This window comes from Bombina bombina, chromosome 3 (assembly GCF_027579735.1).
Source record: "Bombina bombina isolate aBomBom1 chromosome 3, aBomBom1.pri, whole genome shotgun sequence".
NCBI classification, from domain to species: Eukaryota; Metazoa; Chordata; class Amphibia; order Anura; family Bombinatoridae; genus Bombina; species Bombina bombina.
In genome coordinates this window covers 370,657,020-370,676,773 of record NC_069501.1, presented here as the reverse complement: position 1 = coordinate 370,676,773, position 19,754 = coordinate 370,657,020, and the positions used below count along the sequence as shown (strand labels likewise).

Here is a 19,754-nt window from a genome sequence, read left to right as displayed (position 1 = left end):
CGTTGGTCTTTGAAAGCAGTGGAAGCGATCCTGATAGCTTCCAGCTGCTTTCATGTTATTGCAGTGATGCCTCAATATTGAGGCATCCTGCAATAACTGTTTTTAGCCATCCGATGCAGAGAGAGCCACTCTGTGGCCCTCTCTGCATCGGCTATCGATGGCCGTTATCGTTGGTGGGTGGGAGCTCATCCAGGGAGGCGGGTGGGCAGTCACTGGTGGAGGAGGGATCTAGTGCGGGTGCGTGCGCATGGGCGCGTGCACGTGAGGTCTATGAAAACAGCATCAATATGCTGTAGATCTGGAGGGTGGGAGAGAGGACTGGGGAGGGTGGGATTTTAAAATCAAGGCATCTGGGAGAGGGTGGGGGGTTGGATGTTGAGGGGGGGCAGCTACACTAAATAAATAAAATATTTAATAAAATAAAAAAAAATAAATTATTATTTTCCAAACTGGGTACTGACAGACAGCTGCCAGTACCCAATATGGTGTCCAATAAAGGCAGAGGGGGGGGGGGGGGGGTTAAAGAGCTGTTTGGGGGGGATCAGGGAGGTTGGGGGCTAAGGGGGGTCCTACACAGCAGAAGATTTAAAAAAACAAAAAACTAAAACCCCCCAAAAAACTTTTAGTACTGGCAGACTTTTTGCCAGTACTTAAGATGGCGGGGACAATTGTGGGGTGGGGGAGGGATCAGGGGGTGGGATGTGTCAGGTGGGAGGCTGATCTCTACACTAAAGCTAAAATTAACCCTGCAAGCTCCCTACAAGCTACCTAATTAACTCCTTCACTGCTAGACATAATATACGTGTGATAGGCAGCGGCATTAAGCGACCTTCTAACTACCAAAAAGCAACGCCAAAGCCATATATGTCTGCTATTTCTGAACAAAGGGGATCCCAGAGAAGCATTTACAACAATTTGTGCCATAATTGCACAAGCTGTTTGTAAATAATTTCAGTGAGAAACCTAAAATTGTGAAATATTTAAAGTTTTTTTTAATTTGATCGCATTTGGCGGTGAAATGGTGGCATGAAATATACCAACATGGGCCTAGATCAATACTTGGGGTTGTTTACTACACTACACTAAAGCTAAAATTAACCCTACAAGCTCCCTACATGCTCCCTAATTAACCCCTTCACTGCTGCGCATAATACACGTGTGGTGCGCAGTGGCATTTAGCGGCCTTCTAATTACCAAAAAGCAACGTAAAAGCCATATATGTCTGCTATTTCTGAACAAAGGGGATCCCAGAGAAGCATTTAAAACCATTTGTGCAATAATTGCACAAGCTGTTTGTAAATAATTTCAGTGAGAAACCTAAAGTTTGTGAAAAAATTTGTGAAAAAGTGAACATTTTTTTTATTTGATCGCATTTGGCGGTGAAATGGTGGCATGAAATATACCAAAATGGGCCTAGATCAATACTTTGGGATGTCTTCTAAAAATATATATATACATGTTAAAGGATATTCAGGGATTCCTGACAGATATCAGTGTCCTAATGTAACTAGCGCAAATTTTGAAAAAAAGTGGTTTGGAAATAGCAAAGTGCTACTTTTATTTAGTGCCCTATAACTTGCAAAAAAAGCAAAGAACATGTAAACATTGGGTATTTCTAAACTCAGGACAAAATTTAGAAACTATTTAGCATGGGTGTTTTTTGGTGGTTGTAGATGTGCAACAGATTTTGGGGGTCAAAGTTTGAAAAAATTGTTTTTTTTTCCATTTTTTCCTCATATTTTATAATTTTTTTAATAGTAAATTATAAGATATGATGAAAATAATGGTATCTTTAGAAAGTCCATTTAATGGCGAGAAAAACGGTATATAATATGTGTGGGTACAGTAAATGAGGAAGAGGAAAATTACAGCTAAACACAAACACCGCAGAAATGTAAAAATAGCCTTGGTCCCAAACGGTCAACAAATGGAAAAGTGCTCTGGTCACTAAGGGGTTAAAGAACTAGCTGATAATCCTTTGTCCAAACCCTCTTGGAGGAAGGACAATATCCTAGGAATCCTAACCCTACTCCATGAGTAATTCTTGGATTCACCCCATTGAAGATATTTACGCCATATCTTTTGGTAAATTTTCCTGGTGACAGGCTTTAGTGCCTGTATTAAGGTATCAATTACTGACTCGGAGAAGCCACGCTTTGATAGGATCAAGCGTTCAATCTCCATGCAGTCAGTCTCAGAGAAAGTAGATTCGGATGATTGAAAGGACCTTGTATTAGAAGGTCTTGTCTCAGAGGCAGAGTCCACGGTGGAAAGGATGACATGTCCACTAGGTCTGCATACCAGGTATTGCGTGGCCACGCAGGCGCTATCAATATCACCGATGCTCTTTCCTGTTTGATTTTGGCAAACAGGGAGCAGAGGAAACGGTGGAAACACATAAGCCAGGTTGAAGAACCAAGGCGCTGCTAGAGCATCTATCAGTGCCGCTTCTGGGTCCCTGGACCTGGATCCGTAACAAGGAAGCTTGGCGTTCTGGCGAGACGCCATGAGATCCAATTCTGGTGTGCCCCAACGGAGAACCAATTGAGCAAACACCTCCGGATGGAGTTCCCATTCCCCCGGATGAAAAGTCTGACGACTTAGAAAATCCGCCTCCCAGTTCTCTACACCTGGGATATAGATCGCTGAAAGGTGGCAAGAGTGAGTCTCTGCCCAGCGAATTATCTTGGAGACTTCTGACATCGCTAGGGAACTCCTGGTTCCCCCTTGATGGTTGATGTAAGCCACAGTCGTGATGTTGTCCGACTGAAATCTGATGAACCTCAGTGTTGCTAGCTGAGGCCAAGCCAGAAGAGCATTGAATATTGCTCTTAACTCCAGAATATTTATTGGGAGGAGTTTCTCCTCCTGAGTCTAAGAACCCTGAGCCTTCAGGGAGTTCCAGACTGCACCCCAACCTAGAAGGCTGGCATCTGTTGTTACAATTGTCCAATCTGGTCTGCGAAAGGTCATACCCTTGGACAGATGGGCCCAAGATAACCACCAGAGAAGAGAATCTCTGGTTTCCTGATCCAGATTTAGTAGAGGGGACAAATCTGTGTAATCCCCATTCCATTGACTGAGCATGCATAATTGCAGCGGTCTGAGATGCAGGCGCGCAAATGGCACTATGTCCATCGCCGCTACCATTAAGTCGATTACTTCCATGCACTGAGCCACCGTGGGGCGCGGATTGGAGTGAAGAACACGGCAAGCATTTAGAAGTTTTGATAACCTGGACTCCGTCAGGTAAATTTTCATTTCTACAGAATCTATTAGAGTCCCTAGGAAGGAAACCCTCGTGAGAGGAGATAGAGAACTCTTTTCTTTGTTCACTTTCCACCCATGCGACCTCAGGAATGCCAGAAAAGCTTGACGCCTGTATCAGGATATCGTCCAGGTAAGGAGCCACCGCTATGCCTCGCGGTCTTAGGACCGCCAGAAGTGAGCCCAGAACCTTTGAAAAATTCTTGGGGCAGTAGCCAACCCGAATGGAAGAGCTACAAATTGGTAATGCCTGTCTAGAAAGGCAAACCTCAGGAACTGATGATGATTCTTGTGAATCGGAATGTGAAGGTAGGCATCCTTTAAGTCCACTGTGGTCATGTACTGACCCTCTTGGATCATGGGTAAAATGGTTCGAATAGTTTCCATCTTGAATGACTGAACTCTGAGGAATTTGTTTAGGATCTTTAAATCCAAAATTGGTCTGAAGGTTCCCTCTTTTTTGGGAACCACAAACAGATTTGAATAAAACCCCTGTCCTTGTTCCGTCCACGGAACTGGATGGATCACTCCCATTACAAGGAGATCTTGTACGCAGCTTAGGAATGCCTCTTTCTTTATCTGGTTTGCAGATAATCTTGAAAGGTGAAATCTCCCTTGTGGAGGAGAAGCTTTGAAGTCCAGAAGATATCCCTGAGATATGATCTCCAACGCCCAGGGACCCTGAACATCTCTTGCCCACGACTGGGCGAAGAGAGAGTCTGCCCCCTACTAGATCCGTTGCCGGATAGGGGGCCGCCCCTTCATGCTGTCTTAGAGGCAGCAGCAGGCTTTCTGGCCTGCTTGCCCTTGTTCCAGGACTGGTTAGGTTTCCAGGCCTGTTTGGATTGAGCAAAAGTTCTCTCTTGTTTTGAAGCAGAGGAAGTTGATGCTGCACCTGCCTTGAAATTTCGAAAGGCACGAAAATTAGACTGTTTGGCCTTTGATTTGGCCCTGTCCTGAGGAAGGGTATGACCCTTACCTCCAGTAATGTCAGCAATAATTTCTTTCAAACCAGGCCCGAATAAGGTCTGCCCCTTGAAAGGAATGTTGAGTAATTTAGACTTTGAAGTCACATCAGCTGACCAAGATTTGAGCCATAGCGCCCTACGCGCCTGGATGGCGAATCCAGAATTCTTAGCCGTTAGTTTAGTCAAATGAACAATGGCATCAGAAACAAATGAGTTAGCTAGCTTAAGAGTTCTAAGCTTGTCAACAATTTCAGTCAATGGAGCTGTATGGATGGCCTCTTCCAGGGCCTCAAACCAGAATGCCGCCGCAGCAGTGACAGGCGCAATGCATGCAAGGGGCTGTAAAATAAAACCTTGTTGAATAAACATTTTCTTAAGGTAACCCTCTAATTTTTTATCCATTGGATCTGAAAAAGCACAACTGTCCTCAACCGGGATAGTGGTACGCTTTGCTAAAGTAGAAACTGCTCCCTCCACCTTAGGGAAAGTCCCGTGTAGTGGCATCTATTGGAAACATTTTTCTAAATATAGGAGGTGGGGAAAAGGGCACACCGGGCCTATCCCACTCCTTACTAATAATTTCTGTAAGCCTTTTAGGTATTGGAAAAACATCAGTACTCACCGGCACTGCATAGTATTTATCCAGCCTACACAATTTCTCTGGCACTGCAATTGTGTCACAGTCATTCAGAGCAGCTAATACCTCCCCAAGCAATAGACAGAGGTTCTGAAGCTTAAATTAAAAATTAGAAATCTCTGAATCAGGTCTCCCCGATTCAGAGACGTCAGCCACAGACTGAAGCTCTCCGTCCTCAGGTTCTGCATATTGTGACACAGTATCAGACATGGCTCTTACAGCATCTACGCGCTCTGTATCTTGTCTAACCCCAGAGCTATAGCGCTTGCCTCTCAATTCAGGCAATCTGGATAATACCTCTGACAGGGTATTATTCATGATTGCAGCCATGTCCTGCAAAGTAATCGCTATGGGCGTCCCTGATGTACTTGGCGCCATATTAGCGTGCGTCCCTTGAGCGGGAGGCGAAGGGTCCGACACGTGGGGAGAGTTAGTCGGCATAACTTCCCCCTCGACAGACCCCTCTGGTGACAATTCTTTTATAGATAAAGACTGATCTTTACTGTTTAAGGTTAAATCAATACATTTAGTACACATTGTCCTATGGGGCTCCACCATGGCTTTTAAACATAATGAACAAGTATCCTCTGTTTCAGACATGTTTGTACAGACTAGCAATGAGACTAGCAAGCTTGGAAAACACTTTAAAGCAAGTTAACAAGCAATATAAAAAACGTTACTGTGCCTTTAAGAGAAACAAATTTTGACAAAATTTTAAATAACAGTGAAAAAAGGCAGTTACACTAACAAAATGTTTACAGTGTATGTAACAAGTCAGCAGAGCATTGCACCCACTTGCAAATGGATGATTAACCCCTTAATAACAAAAACAGAATAATAAATGACAAAAATGTTTTTTAAACACAGTCACAACTGCCACAGTCTACTGTGATTGTTACCCTCCTCAAACACGACTTTGAAGCCTTTTGAGCCCTTCAGAGATGTCCTGTATCATGCAGAGGGAAGCTGAATGTCTCTGTCAGTATTTTTATCTGCACAGAAAAGCACTAAAATAGGCCCTTCCCACTCATATTGCAACAGTGGAAAGCCTGTTACTAGGCAAAAATCAAGCCAGCCATGTGGAAAAAAAACTAGGCCCCAATAAGTTTTGTCACCAAACATATATAAAAACGATTAACATGCCAGGAAACGTTTTATATTACACTTTTATAAGAGTATGTATCTCTGGTAATAAGCCTGATACCAGTCGCTATCACTGCATTTAAGGCTTAACTTACATTAATCCGGTATCAGCAGCATTTTTCTAGCAAATTCCATCCCTATATGTTAACTGCACATACCTTATTACAGGAAAACCAGCACGCTATTCCCCCTCTGAAGTTACCTCACTCCTCAGAATATGTGAGAACAGCAAAGGATCTTAGTTACTTCTGCTAAGATCATAGAAATCACAGGCAGACTCTTCTTCTAATGCTGCCTGAGATGAAACAGTACACTCCGGTACCATTTAAAAATAACAAACTTTTGATTGAAGTTAAAAAACTAACTATAATACACCACTCTCCTCTTACTACGTCCATCTTTGTTGAGAGTTGCAAGAGAATGACTGGATATGGCAGTGAGGGGAGGAGCTATATAGCAGCTCTGCTGAGGGTGATCCTCTTGCAACTTCCTGTTGGGAAGGAGAATATCCCACAAGTAATGGATGATCCGTGGACTGGATACACTTAACAAGAGAAAGGGGGCCAAGAATATATAGGTAAATTAAAGAATGGGTATATTAAATATTTTCCATAAATAACAGACCATGAAATACGTAAAAGTATAAGCCTGTCTGAAACAGCCAGAACAAGTTGTAGTTGGAGAGAATCACAATTGAAAATAGTAAATAAATATTATCTCACTGCAGATAGGATTAATAAGTGGGCACAGAATGATAAGAAACTTAAGTGTCCTAAATGCAGAGGAGAGGGGGCATATATATTTCATTGTATGTGGGTATGCTCAAAGATCAGGCAGTATTGGTGTAAGATTAATTTCTGGTTGAACAGAATACTTAAAAATGATTTTGTAATCGCGCCCCATTTTGTTTTCTTTTTTATGTATAATCCAACACAGAAGGGAGACCAACTTCTGATAAACACGCCCATTCTAGTTGCACAAAATGTAATTCTTAGGAAATGGGGCTCCCCTGATATTCCGGGTATAGCGGAGTTTGTCAATGCTATAAAATTGCAAATGAATGTAGAACTACATGATAATAAGCTGTTGACGGAAAATCATTTTAGAGCTTATTTAAAAAAATAAAAAAAAATAATGGTTAAACGTAATACTGGTATGGCCACTGGCAAATCAAACTCAATTCATATTTCCATAGAAGAACTCAGTACTTTTTCAGCTATTGATTATCGAAGGAGTTCTACCTATACGATGGCTGGAGTCATAAGAGATACTGAGAATGAGTTGGTTGGGATACTGGGGGAGCAATATTGAGAGGTTCTCAGGCCTTAATTGGTGGGCCTTTTTTTTTCTCTTTTCACTTTTTGCTGTAAATATGAAAGGAAAATGGTGCTATTTGGGACATGAATAGATATTTAAGAGTACACACAAAATATGTCATAAAGGGGAGAAAGGGGAAGAGAAGTATGGAATTGGGGGTGGACCTAAAAGAATCTTGTGACAAGTAATTAAGCATACACATCATGAGGCAAATTCAGTAGTTGATCTGCATTAAGATTGGTGAGTTGCGTCTCCACACAAGATGTTATGTTGGTTTTTTTTTTTTTTTGGGGGGGGGGGGGGGTTCTTAGTTTGTTTTTTGGTTTGTTTTTTCATGGCATATTATAATGTTTTATTTTTGTTGATTGTATGTGTACTTAAGGAAATAAGAGAAAAATAAATTAAATTGACCCTTCTCAGGGGCATTAAAAAAAAAACTTTTACTAGAAGCATTTCTGCCAATACATGTATATTGCAAATGTGTTTCTATTAAAAAATGTAATTCATCTATGTGCATTTAAATTTTGACCGGAATATCCCTTTAACACAGGTCTACTACTATAAGCTGTAAGGACAATCAAAAGGATTTCCTTTTGTATTTATTTTAATACAATTAGAGAATACATGAAAAACATGTCATTTTTAAAACATTTTTTTGAGACGGGTAACACATAGCAGTAGTAGTGTGGTTTAAGATTGATATTGTTTCCAATGTATTATAAATATTAATAATAACAATAACTACTATTATCATCATAAAGCTTAAATCATACAGTCCCATTGGAATTAAAACAAGTAAACTCATGGAGAGTGGTTCAATCCCTTTGCTTAAAGGGATAGGAAAGTCAAAATTAAACTTGCATGATTCAAACAGTGCATGTAATTTTAAAACACTTAAATTTACTTCTATTTTCAAAAGTGCTTTGTATTTGGGGTTTCCGGTCTCTTTCAATTACCTTCCATGTCTGCAGCTTCTCCATCATCATCATCGTCATCATCACAACCTGTAGTGCGGTTTATTACAGGCGGACGATCCTAGTTGGGAAATTCAAAAACAAAAAAATGTTTGTTTGTTAAAAATGATCATTACAATGCCATCTTTAAATATGCATAAGTGTCAATAGTAGACAGCCACTGCATACTATCTTAAAGAGATTATCTTTTTAAACAATAAAAAAACACAAGTAGACGGTCCCTTTAATTACCATTCCCCAGCTTTGCACTACCAACATTGTTATATTAATATATTTTATAAACTTTAAATCTCTAAATTTATACTTGTTTCTAAGCTTCTTCAAGCCGCCTCTTATCTGAGTGAATTTCATCAGCTTTTTGCAGCTAGACAGCGCTAGTTCCTGTGTGCCACAGATAACATTGAGCTCAATCCTATGGAGTTGTTAAAGAGGCAGCACTAATTAGCTGAAATGCAAGTTTGTAAATGGCACTGAGATAAGGGGCTGTCAGAAGATGCTTAGATACAAGGTAATCACAGAGGTAAAACGTATATAAATATAACTGTTGGTTATGCAAAATAGGGGAATTGTTAAGAAAGGGATTATCTATCTTTTTAAACAATAAACATTTTCGGATAGACTGTCCCACACCCTATGCAATAAAAAAGAGCATTAAAAAAGACTTGTATGCGCCTTTAACCCCAAGATTGGCATCTTGTACATGCACTCAATGCCAGTTTTGGAGACTAGCCTGGCACTGATTGGCATGTATTAAAGAGAGCGTACACATCAATCAGTGGCTAAATACACTCTGAAATAGGCACCTGGTGCACACTTTATATTGCAAGGTGCTTTACAACAGCATGCTTCTTATTAATGTTCTGTAAATAAGGAATATTAAAGGGACATGAAAGCCAATTTTTTTCTTTCGTGATTTAGAAAGAGCATGTCATTTTAAACAACTTTCTAATTTACTTCTATTATCTAATTTGCTTCTTTCTCTTGATATCACTTGCTGAAAAGCATATCTAGATATGCTCAGTAGCTGCTGATTGGTTGCTGCACATAGAGGCCTTGTTGCTGCACATAGAGGCCTTGTGTGATTGGCTCACACGTGTGCATTGCTATTTCTTCAACAAAGGATATCTAAAGAATTGAGGAAATTAGATAATAGAAGTAAATTGGAAAGTTGTTTAAAATTGCATGCCCTATCTGAATCATGAAAGTTTAATTTTGACTAGACTGTCCCTTTAATAGTAGCAAATTTACAACAAATAAATGTTTTTAAACTATGCACACACAAAAGCTCTCAATAAGCACAGCTCATTTTTAATTGGGTGACCTTTAAAAGGGTCTTTACTTTTAAATATAAAAACAAACAAAATGACATATGAAATTGGTACTAATAGTTTTAAATGTACTCTGCTCAAATTATGGAAGATTTCATAGCCACTTATATCCATGTACTTGAAGATTATATAAACAGTAAGAAATATGATATATAATGTAAGTTAATTGAAAAATATTTCTGCGCTAGGTAGAAACTAGGATCAAATACAGTGTGTGATCTTAAAGCAGATGAGAACTGCTTATCACAATTCATATGCCATTAAAACACATCTATTTTTGCCTTATTAATCATCATCACAAGAAAGGAGCACATAGAGTAATCAAAACAGATTACCTGGGTCTCAAGTGTTATTTCTTTAATTGCTTCTGTCACACCGCTCACAGCTAGTAATTGATATTAAAAATAAATGTTAGAAAATAACCTATACTTATTTTAAAGTATTTTTTTAAAAAATAGATAAAGCAGATATATATGTTTGGAGCCCTCCTGGGACTGGTTATCACAAATATAAATGGACTATGATGTATTTAAGCAAGTTTATTTAGTTTTAACCCCTCACCCAAATATGTGTGTGTGTGTGTGTGTATATATATACACATATATATATATATATATATATATATATATATATATATATATATATATACACACATATATACATATACATACATACACACACACACACACACACACATACACACGTTGTGTGGTACGATAAGCAAAGTACCGCACAACGTATATATACACGTTGGAGCTTCACGAAGCTCCAGCAATCTGGGCTGTTAAGTTACAGCCAAGAGCTGGAGTTCCTGAAGCTCCAGGCATCTGCTACATAGGGAACCGGAGTGAGATCGGTGAGCCGGTTCCATATGAGGGCAGATGCCTGAATGTTACAAACGGTGACACCATGTGTGTCACGGTCTGTAACGATTGTTGCTGGTGCCTGCGGGGGGGGGGGGATGGGGTGGCCCAGCAGCGGAGGGGAGAGGGAGGTGGAGGGCCCTACGCTACAGAAAAAAAAAAAGGAGGACAGGGAGGGATAAGGCAGCTACACTACAGAAATAGGGGTATGGGAGGAGGTGGTGAGACCACTACGCTATAGAAAGCAGTATGTAAATAATTTCAGTGAGAAACCCAAAGTTTGTGGAAAAAATTAACAATATATTTTTATTTGATTGTATTTGGCGGTGAAATGGTGGCATGAAATATACCAAAATGGTCCTAGATTAATACCTTGGGTTGACTACTTTATATATATATATATATTTGACAGGTAAAAGAAAAAAAAAACAAGGCTATATTTCCGTTTAAATGGAGTGATAGCAAAAATGCTAAAAATTCTCCGGTATTTTGGGCAAGTTTTTCTCTGAAAGTCCCGGTAATGAAGGAGTTAAAAACAAGTGAAACTAGGATCATCATCCAGTGAAATATTGTTTTCCATTAGAAAAACATAAGGCAGTAAACATTTTATAATCATATTTTTGTGATTTTTCAGCAATGGGAAGAAATCTTGAGCGTCACACCTGAATGATGAAACGTATCCACCCATCCTCCGTCTCCATCATCTTCTTCTATAATTGCTTCAAGTTCATCTGAATATTCCATCTGTTTGCATCTTTTATAACATGGCACTAGAAAGCAAAAAAGTACAATGCAATTTAATCAAACAAATATGTCTTATAAACATGGAATACCAAAATGATCTATTGTGTATTTAAAGGCAAAATTGGAAACAATTTATTAAGTTTAAATGATAACACAATCTAATGTTTTGATTGGTACCATTTATTTTGTAGCTAAGTTTTCATAATTCTACAACATAATACAAGGTATTAAACACATTCACGATTTCCAGCTCACTATGAAAACATAGTAACATAATCAGTAAAATGATAAAGGCCAGAAACAAAATAATGGGTCTATAGCTATAATTTAGTTATAAAGCAATTTATTCTGTACATTAAAAAAAGTGTTTAAACCAATCACTAGTGCAACAATAAAAAAATCAATGGCATAGAGCACATACAATCAATACCGAAATAAAAAAGCAGCAAACATAAAATCAATAAGAAAAGATAATCTGACGTGACTCCTCCTACCAACCTCTGTGATAATTATACAAGAAATGAATTTTTTGTTAGAAAGATCACATAAATCCATCCGTGTAGCGTGTATGCTTGAAGCACTGGGTAACGGTTAACTGCTGTGCTTTCAGTCAAGCCATGATAAATGGCTCATATGTCAAATTACATTCCCAATGACTCCTTATTCCTTAGTCCCAGAGGCCACTCTAAGGGCTCAATTTATCAAGCCCTTCACCTCTCTGTGACTGCAGGTCCTCACAAGATAACCTGCAGTCACAATTTATCTTCCTAGCCACTTCTCCACCTCTTAGGTGGAGAATTTCGATCTCCCCGGTCTCGTCCGACTGTGGAGATTGACAGCTCCCACCCACAAGTGATTTGCTGTCTGCCATAGCTTAATAAATCGAGCCATGAGTGCAAAGTGTTTTGTGGGCCTGGGGAGACTATGGGCTAAAAGGAAAAAATTCAATTTTATTGCTACAGCCATTGGAAAGTCTAGCACAATATATATCAGTGTATTGGGGAATCTTCTACACTCTCAGTAATAGCTACCACCAGGGTTTCAGGATACAAGTTTAATATAAAGCAAAAAGGACCCACATTCACTTGTCTTCCATTATTATTATTATTAGAGATATCAGATTTGTCATGCTTTTTTTAATAAAAATGTTTCCACTACAGACTACCAGTGAGTGTAGATCCTTTTTTTCCCCTCTGTCTCTTGATGATTACTCCTTAGCGTGTATGAATGTAGATTTTTTTCTTCTTCAATATTCACATTCCAATTCTATTTAAAGGCCCTAATAGTAGAACAATGACATGCTCTAATCTGTTAGAAGATATAATTTTATAAATATCGATCCTGCTCAAATGCGTGTTTAACCCTCCCAAAAGGATTAAACACAAAATAGAAGTGCTGCTCAGAACTTGTGGTGCACTGATTCTGAGTGGAACCCACCACTGATCTAATCAGCAGCGGCGGGTTCCGCTCAGGACCAGCAATGCACTGCAGGTCCCAAACGGCACTTCCCCTGTGTTTAAACCCTTTGCGGGGATTAAACACAGAGCAGAGGAGGGCCAATCCTCATAAAATTAGAGCATGTCATTTTTCTACTCTTATGGCCCTTTAATATGGCACATTACTGTAATAAAAAACACGTGTTGAGGCTACTCATTCTAGTGCAACTAATAAATAAAAATACAATATAAAAGTATGAAGTATAAGTATTTAATGAAAGAAAGCAACAGCAAAAAAAAAACGATATGGCTCCATTATCATACAAGTGTAATAGATTACTGTAGTTCTTGGTTTAAGTAAGGGGGTGGGGTCTTTGACTGCAATATTCGACTCGTTAATCAGAAACATTCGCTAGAAAGAGTTAGCCTAAAAAGAATAAAGCCTCATTAAAATAAGTGGAAAGGAAAAACAGATAATTGGTTAAAGCATAGTTGGTTTAAGTGGGCTTGACTGTAACAAAAAAAAAAAAAAAATAACGAAGTAATGAGCAATTTCCAGCAAATTGGTTTTGACAAATGAATAATAAAAACAAATTTTTACACGTTTAATACAAATATAAAACTTTATGGTATCCTTTAACATTAGATTTCCCACATTCTGGACTCTGGGTATAAAACAGGAGTTTTAAATATGAATAGCTTTATTTTTCACGCCTGAGTATGCGGTTTTGGAAATGAGCTATATTTCAACAAAGGATACAACAAGAAAGAGGTAAATTTGATAATTGGAAAGTTTTTTTTAATCTGTATACTCTCTTATAAATATTTAATTTTAATTTTTTATTTTCCTTTAAACAATTCACGATATGAAGCAGTTTGTGCAAGGACATGCAAGTACGGTTCTGCAGGGGAAACCAAGTGGAATAACAAATGTATACCTTACATTAAAGGGACCCAAAACTAAAAACGTAATGATTGAGATAAAGCATGTAATTTAAGAAAAAAATATTCCAATTTACTGTCATTTTTAAAATGCACACACTTTCTAAGGCCTAGGCACCAGCTCCTAACTGAGCATGTGCAAACATTCACACTAGATAGTAGATATGTATATGCGCTTGTGATTGGCTAATAAATGTCATATGATACAGGGTGTAGGTAAAATGGAATTAACTTTGAAGTTTGAACTTTGTCAGAAAACATTTACTAATGATTTGCATTGTCTTTCTATTATGCATTTGTTCATTATGCAATTCGACTGTATTGAACAGACCTTTAAAATGTTAGCCACAAGGATATAAACACACATGTCAGCAGATATATTTAAAACAAGAATATTTTTTTTTACCATTTCTTGTCATAAGAAACTGTTTATCACTTGGCAGGTAGGCTTTTATTTTCGATTCTTCACCGGCTGCCCTGAAACAAGATTAAAATGTTTGTATTTCAAAAGTATTTCCTGGTACAGCAGGATAAAGCCCACAAAATAGCACTTGCCCAATCTTTAAAATGAAACAGACACTATTTAACCCCTTAACAACCAGTGCCTTACCCTGTAAAACGCTGCTCTTCTGGGCATCTCTCTGCCGCGATCTCCCTAACAGTAGCGAGATTGCGCTATTTCTGCATGCCCCACGAGTGGGGCATTGCAGAAATAGAGTTGCAGAATTACCAATGCAGAACAGCAGAAGTCCACAGCACCAATAAAAAGAGGAATATTCTTGTCTTTACGTCTTTATTTTCTTATCTTACAAAAAGCATATAGGCACACAGCAACAACAGAAGCAACGTTTCGGGTTATTCACCCTTAATCATGCTAATACAGAACACCTGTATGCTGCTACTTAAAGGATTACTTTCTGTTATAATTTTTAAGCTAAACAACTAACATATTAGGTTAATAAACATTAATTAAAACCTACTGACCTATATTTTCTCCAAAACGAAGTTTCATAACGTTCTAAAAGTTATATCTTTTATTCGCCGATGATGTCATGTTATCCTTCCCACTATTTTCAGCACTGCATGTTCAAAATACTTAAACCAATAACTTTGTGTTTAAAGCGCCATTTTGAAACCTAGGTATTGTAAACGGATTGGTACAGAGCAAAGGATACACACGGAGTGGGTTTGGAAAACAATTAAATTTGCAGACAAGATTTCTGATATACGGTAGAGATATGTTAATGAAATGCTATTGATAAAAAGCGTATTTGGGGTAGTTAGTAACAGGCATAGTAAATATTTACTTACAGTGGCCCTTTAATTACCATATCACAATACCATTTATAATAAATCACTAAAAACAGAATTTATGCTTACCTGATAAATTTCTCTCTCTTGTGATGTATCGAGTCCACGGATTCATCCATACTTGTGGGATATTCTCCTTCCTAACAGGAAGTGGCAAAGAGAGCACCCACAGCAGAGCTGTCTATATAGCTCCTCCCTTAGCTCCACCCCCCAGTCATTCGACTGAAGGCTAGGAAGAAAAAGGAGTAACTATAGGGTGCAGAGGTGACTGTAGTTTTTTAAATAAAAATATACTACCTGTCTTAGACAGGGCGGGCCGTGGACTTGATACATCACAAGAGAAAGAAATTTATCAGGTAAGCATAAATTCTGTTTTCTCTTGTAAGATGTATCGAGTCCACAGATTCATCCATACCTGTGGGATACCAATAACAAAGCTTTAGGACACGGATAAAGGGAGGGACAAGACAGGTACCTTAAATGGAAGGCACCACTGCTTGTAGAACCTTTCTCCCAAAAATAGCCTCCGAAGAAGCAAAAGTATTGAATTTGTAAAATTTGGAAAAAGTATGAAGCGAAGACCAAGTTGCTGCCTTACAAATCTGTTCAACAGAAGCCTCATTTTTAAAAGCCCATGTGGAAGCCACTGTTCTAGTAGAATGAGCAGTAATCCTTTCAGGAGGCTGCTGGCCAGCAGTCTCATAAGACAAACGGATGATGCTTTTCAGCCAAAAGGAAAGAGAGGTAGCCGTAGCTTTTTGGCCTCTCCACTTACCAGAATAAACAACAAACAATGAAGATGTTTGACGGAAATCTTTGGTTGCTTGTAAGTAGAACTTTGAAGCACGAACCACATCAAGATTGTGCAAGAGACGTTCCTTCTTTGAAGGATTAGGACACAGCGAAGGAACAACAATTTCCTGATTGATATTCCTATTAGAAACAACCTTAGGAAGGAATCCAGGTTTGGTACGCAAAACCACCTTATCTGCATGGAAAACAAGATAAGGTGAGTCACACTGTAAAGCAGATAACTCAGAAACTCTTCGAGCCGAAGAGATAGCTACTAAAAACAGAACTTTCCAAGATAGAAGCTTAATATCTATGGAATGCATAGGTTCAAACGGAAACCCCTTGAAGAACTTTAAGAACTAAGTTTAGGCTCCATGGTGGAACAACAGGTTTGAATACAGGCTTGATTCTGACTAAAGCCTGACTAAACGCTTGAACGTCTGGGACATCTGCCAGACGCTTGTGTAAAAGAATAGACAAAGCAGAAATCTGTCCTTTTAAAGAGCTAGCTGATAATCCCTTCTCCAATCCTTCTTGGAGAAAAGACAATATTCTAGGAATCCTAATCTTACTCCATGAGTAACCCTTGGATTCACACCAATAAAGATATTTGCGCCAAATCTTATGATAGATTTTCCTGGTGACAGGCTTTCTAGCTTGAATCAGGGTATCAATGACCGACTCAGAGAAACCACGCTTTGATAAAATCAGGCGTTCAATCTCCAAGCAGTCAGACGCAGAGAAATTAGATTTGGATGCTTGAATGGACCTTGGATTAGAAGGTCCTGCCTCATTGGCAGAGTCCACGGTGGAACAGATGACATGTCTACTAGGTCTGCATACCAGGTCCTGCGTGGCCACGCAGGTGCTATCAGAATTACCAAAGCTCTCTCCTGCTTGATTCTGGCAACCAGACGTGGGAGGAGAGGAAACGGTGGAAATACATAGGCCAGATTGAAGGACCAAGGCACTGCTAGAGCATCTATCAGTACCGCCTGGGGATCCCGGGACCTGGACCCGTAACAAGGAAGCTTGGCGTTCTGACGGGACGCCATCAGATCCAATTCTGGTGTGCCCCATAGCTGAGTCAGCTGGGCAAATACTTACGGATGGAGCTCCCACTCCCCCGGATGAAAAGTCTGATGACTTAGGAAATCCGCCTCCCAGTTCTCTACCCCTGGGATATGGATTGCTGAAAGATGGCAAGAGTGAGTCTCCGCCCATCAGATTATTTTGTTTACCTCCATCATCGCTAGAGGACGCCATGTTCCTCCTTGGTGATTGATATAAGCTACAGTCGTGATGTTGTCCGACTGAAATCTGATGAATTTGGCCGCAGCTAGCTAAGGCCACACCTGAAGCGCATTGAATATCGCTCTCAGTTCTAGAATGTTTATCGGGAGGAGAGTTTCCTCCCGAGACCATAAGCCCTGTGCTTTCAGGGAGTTCCAGACTGCACCCCAGCCTAGCAGGCTGGCATCTGTCGTTACAATGATCCACTCTGGCCTGCGGAAACACATTCCCTGAGCCAGGTGGTCCTGAGACAACCACCAGAGAAGAGAATCTCTGGTCTCCTGATCCAGATGTATTTGAGGAGATAAATCTGCATAATCCCCATTCCACTGTTTGAGCATGCATAGTTGTAGTGGTCTGAGGTGAAGGCGGGCAAAAGGAACTATGTCCATTGCCGCTACCATGAGTCCGATTACCTCCATACACTGAGCCACTGATTGCCGAGGAATGGAATGAAGAGCTCGGCAAGTGGTTAAGAGTTTTGATTTTCTGACCTCCATCAGAAATATTTTAATTTCTACCGAGTCTATCAGAGTCCCTAGGAAGGAAACTCTTGTGAGAGGGAAGAGAGAACTCTTTTGTATGTTCACCTTCCACCCGTGAGATCTTAGAAAAGCCAACACGATGTCCGTGTGAGACTTGGTTAGCTGGAAAGACGACGCCTGAATTAAGATGTCGTCTAATTAAGGCTCTACTGCTATGCCCCGCAGTCTTAGTACCGCCAAAAGGGACTCTAGCACCTTTGTGAAAATTCTGGGAGTCGTGGCCAACCCGAAGAGAATGGCCAAAAACTGGTAATGCCTGTCCAGAAAGGCGAATCTGAAGAATTGATGATGATCTCTGTGAATAGGGATGTGTAGATATGCATAATTTAAATCCACGGTAGTCATATATTGACCCTCCTGGATCAGAGGTAGAATAGTCCGAATAGTCTCCATCTTGAATGATGGAACCTTGAGGAACTTGTTTAGAGTTTTGAGATCTAAGATTGGTCTGAAAGTTCCCTCTTGTTTGGGAACCACAAACAGGTTTGAGTAAAACCCTAGCCCTTGTTCCGCTTTTGGAACTGGGCGGATCACTCCCATGGTATGTAGGTCTTCTACACAGCGTAAGAACGCTTCTCTTTGTCTGGTTTGCAGACAATTGAGAAATGTGAAATCTCCCTGGGGGGGGGGGGGGAGTCTTTGAAGTCCAGAAGATATCCCTGGGACACAATTCCTAAAGCCCAGGAATCGTGAACATCTCTTGCCCAAGCCTGAGCGAAGAGAGAGAGTCTGCCCCCTACTAGATCCGGTCCCGGATCGGGGGCTACCCCTTCATGCTGTCTTGGAGGCAGCTGCAGGCTTCTTGGCCTGTTTACCCTTGTTCCAAGCCTGATTAGGTCTCCAGACTGACTTAGATTGGGCAAAATTCCCCTCTTGCTTTGCAGCAGGGGAAGCTGAAGCGGGACCACTCTTGAAGTTCCGAAAGGAACGAAAATTATTTTGTTTGGTCCTCATTTTATTTACTTTATCCTGAGGGAGGGCATGGCCTTTCCCTCCAATGATGTCTGAAATAATCTATTTCAGTTCAGGCCCGAATAGGGTCGTTACTTTGAAAGGGATGTTCAAAAGTTTAGATTTTGATGACACATCAGCAGACCAGGACTTAAGCCATAACGCCCTGCAAGCTAAAATGGCAAAACCTGAATTCTTTGCTGCTAATTTAGCCAGTTGGAAAGCGGCATCTGTAATGAAAGAATTAGCCAACTTAAGGTCCTTAATTCTATCCATAATATCCTCTAATGGAGTCTCCATCTGAAGAGCCTCTTCTAGAGCCTCGAACCAGAAAGCAGCTGCAGTAGTTACAGGAACAATGCACGCAATAGGTTGTAGAAGAAAACCTTGATGAAGAAAAATTTTCTTTAGGAGACCCTCTAATTTTTTATCCATAGGGTCTTTGAAAGCACAAATGTCTTCGATAGGTATAGTTGTACGCTTAGCAATAGTAGAAACAGTTGCCTCCACCTTAGGAACCGTCTGCCACGACAGGAGGGGGAGCGAACAGTATACCTGGTCTATCCCACTCCTTAGTAACAATATTCACAATCCTCTTAGGGACTGGAAAAACATCAGTGTAAACAGGAACCTCCAAGTATTTGTCCATTTTACACAATTTCTCTGGTACCACTATAGGGTCACAATCATCCAGAGTCGCTAATACCTCCCTGAGCAACAAGCGGAGGTGTTCAAGCTTAAATTTGAAGGCCGTCATATCAGAATCTGTCTGAGGGAGCGTCTTTCCTGAATCAGAAATCTCTCCCTCAGATAGCAAGTCCCTTACCCCTACTTCAGAACATTGTGAGGGTATATTGGATACGGCTACTAAAGCGTCAGAAGGCTCAGGAGTTGTTCTTAACCCAGAGCTGTCACGCTTTCCTTGTAAACCAGGCAGTTTAGATAAAACCGCTGTGAGGGTTGTATTCATAACTATGGCCATGTCTTGTAAAGTAAATGAAGTTGACGCACTAGAGATACTTGGCGTCACTTGTGCGGGCATTACTGGTTGTGACACTTGGGGAGAGCTAGATGGCAAACCCTCAATTCCTTCTGTCTGAGAATCATCTATTGCTATATGTTTAAGTGCTATAATATGCTTTTTATAATTTATAGACATATCAGTGCAAGTGGGACACATTCTAAGAGGGGGTTCCACAATGGCTTCTAAACACATTGAACAAGGATTTTCCTTGGTGTCAGA

General features: G+C 40.0%; 1 protein-coding gene across 1 annotated transcript in view; it reads right to left on the bottom strand.

Moving 5' to 3' along the window:
• ATG3 (autophagy related 3) overlaps positions 1-19,754 on the bottom strand; it is a 166,487-nt gene that overhangs the window by 67,091 nt on the left and 79,642 nt on the right. The window contains exons 5-8 of the mRNA XM_053706504.1: positions 14,026-14,096; positions 11,160-11,267; positions 9,970-10,019; positions 8,289-8,367 (exon numbers count right to left, since the gene is read on the bottom strand). Of these exons, the coding sequence (XP_053562479.1) occupies positions 8,289-8,367; positions 9,970-10,019; positions 11,160-11,267; positions 14,026-14,096 (308 nt within the window). The remainder of the gene's footprint in view (positions 1-8,288; positions 8,368-9,969; positions 10,020-11,159; positions 11,268-14,025; positions 14,097-19,754) is intronic.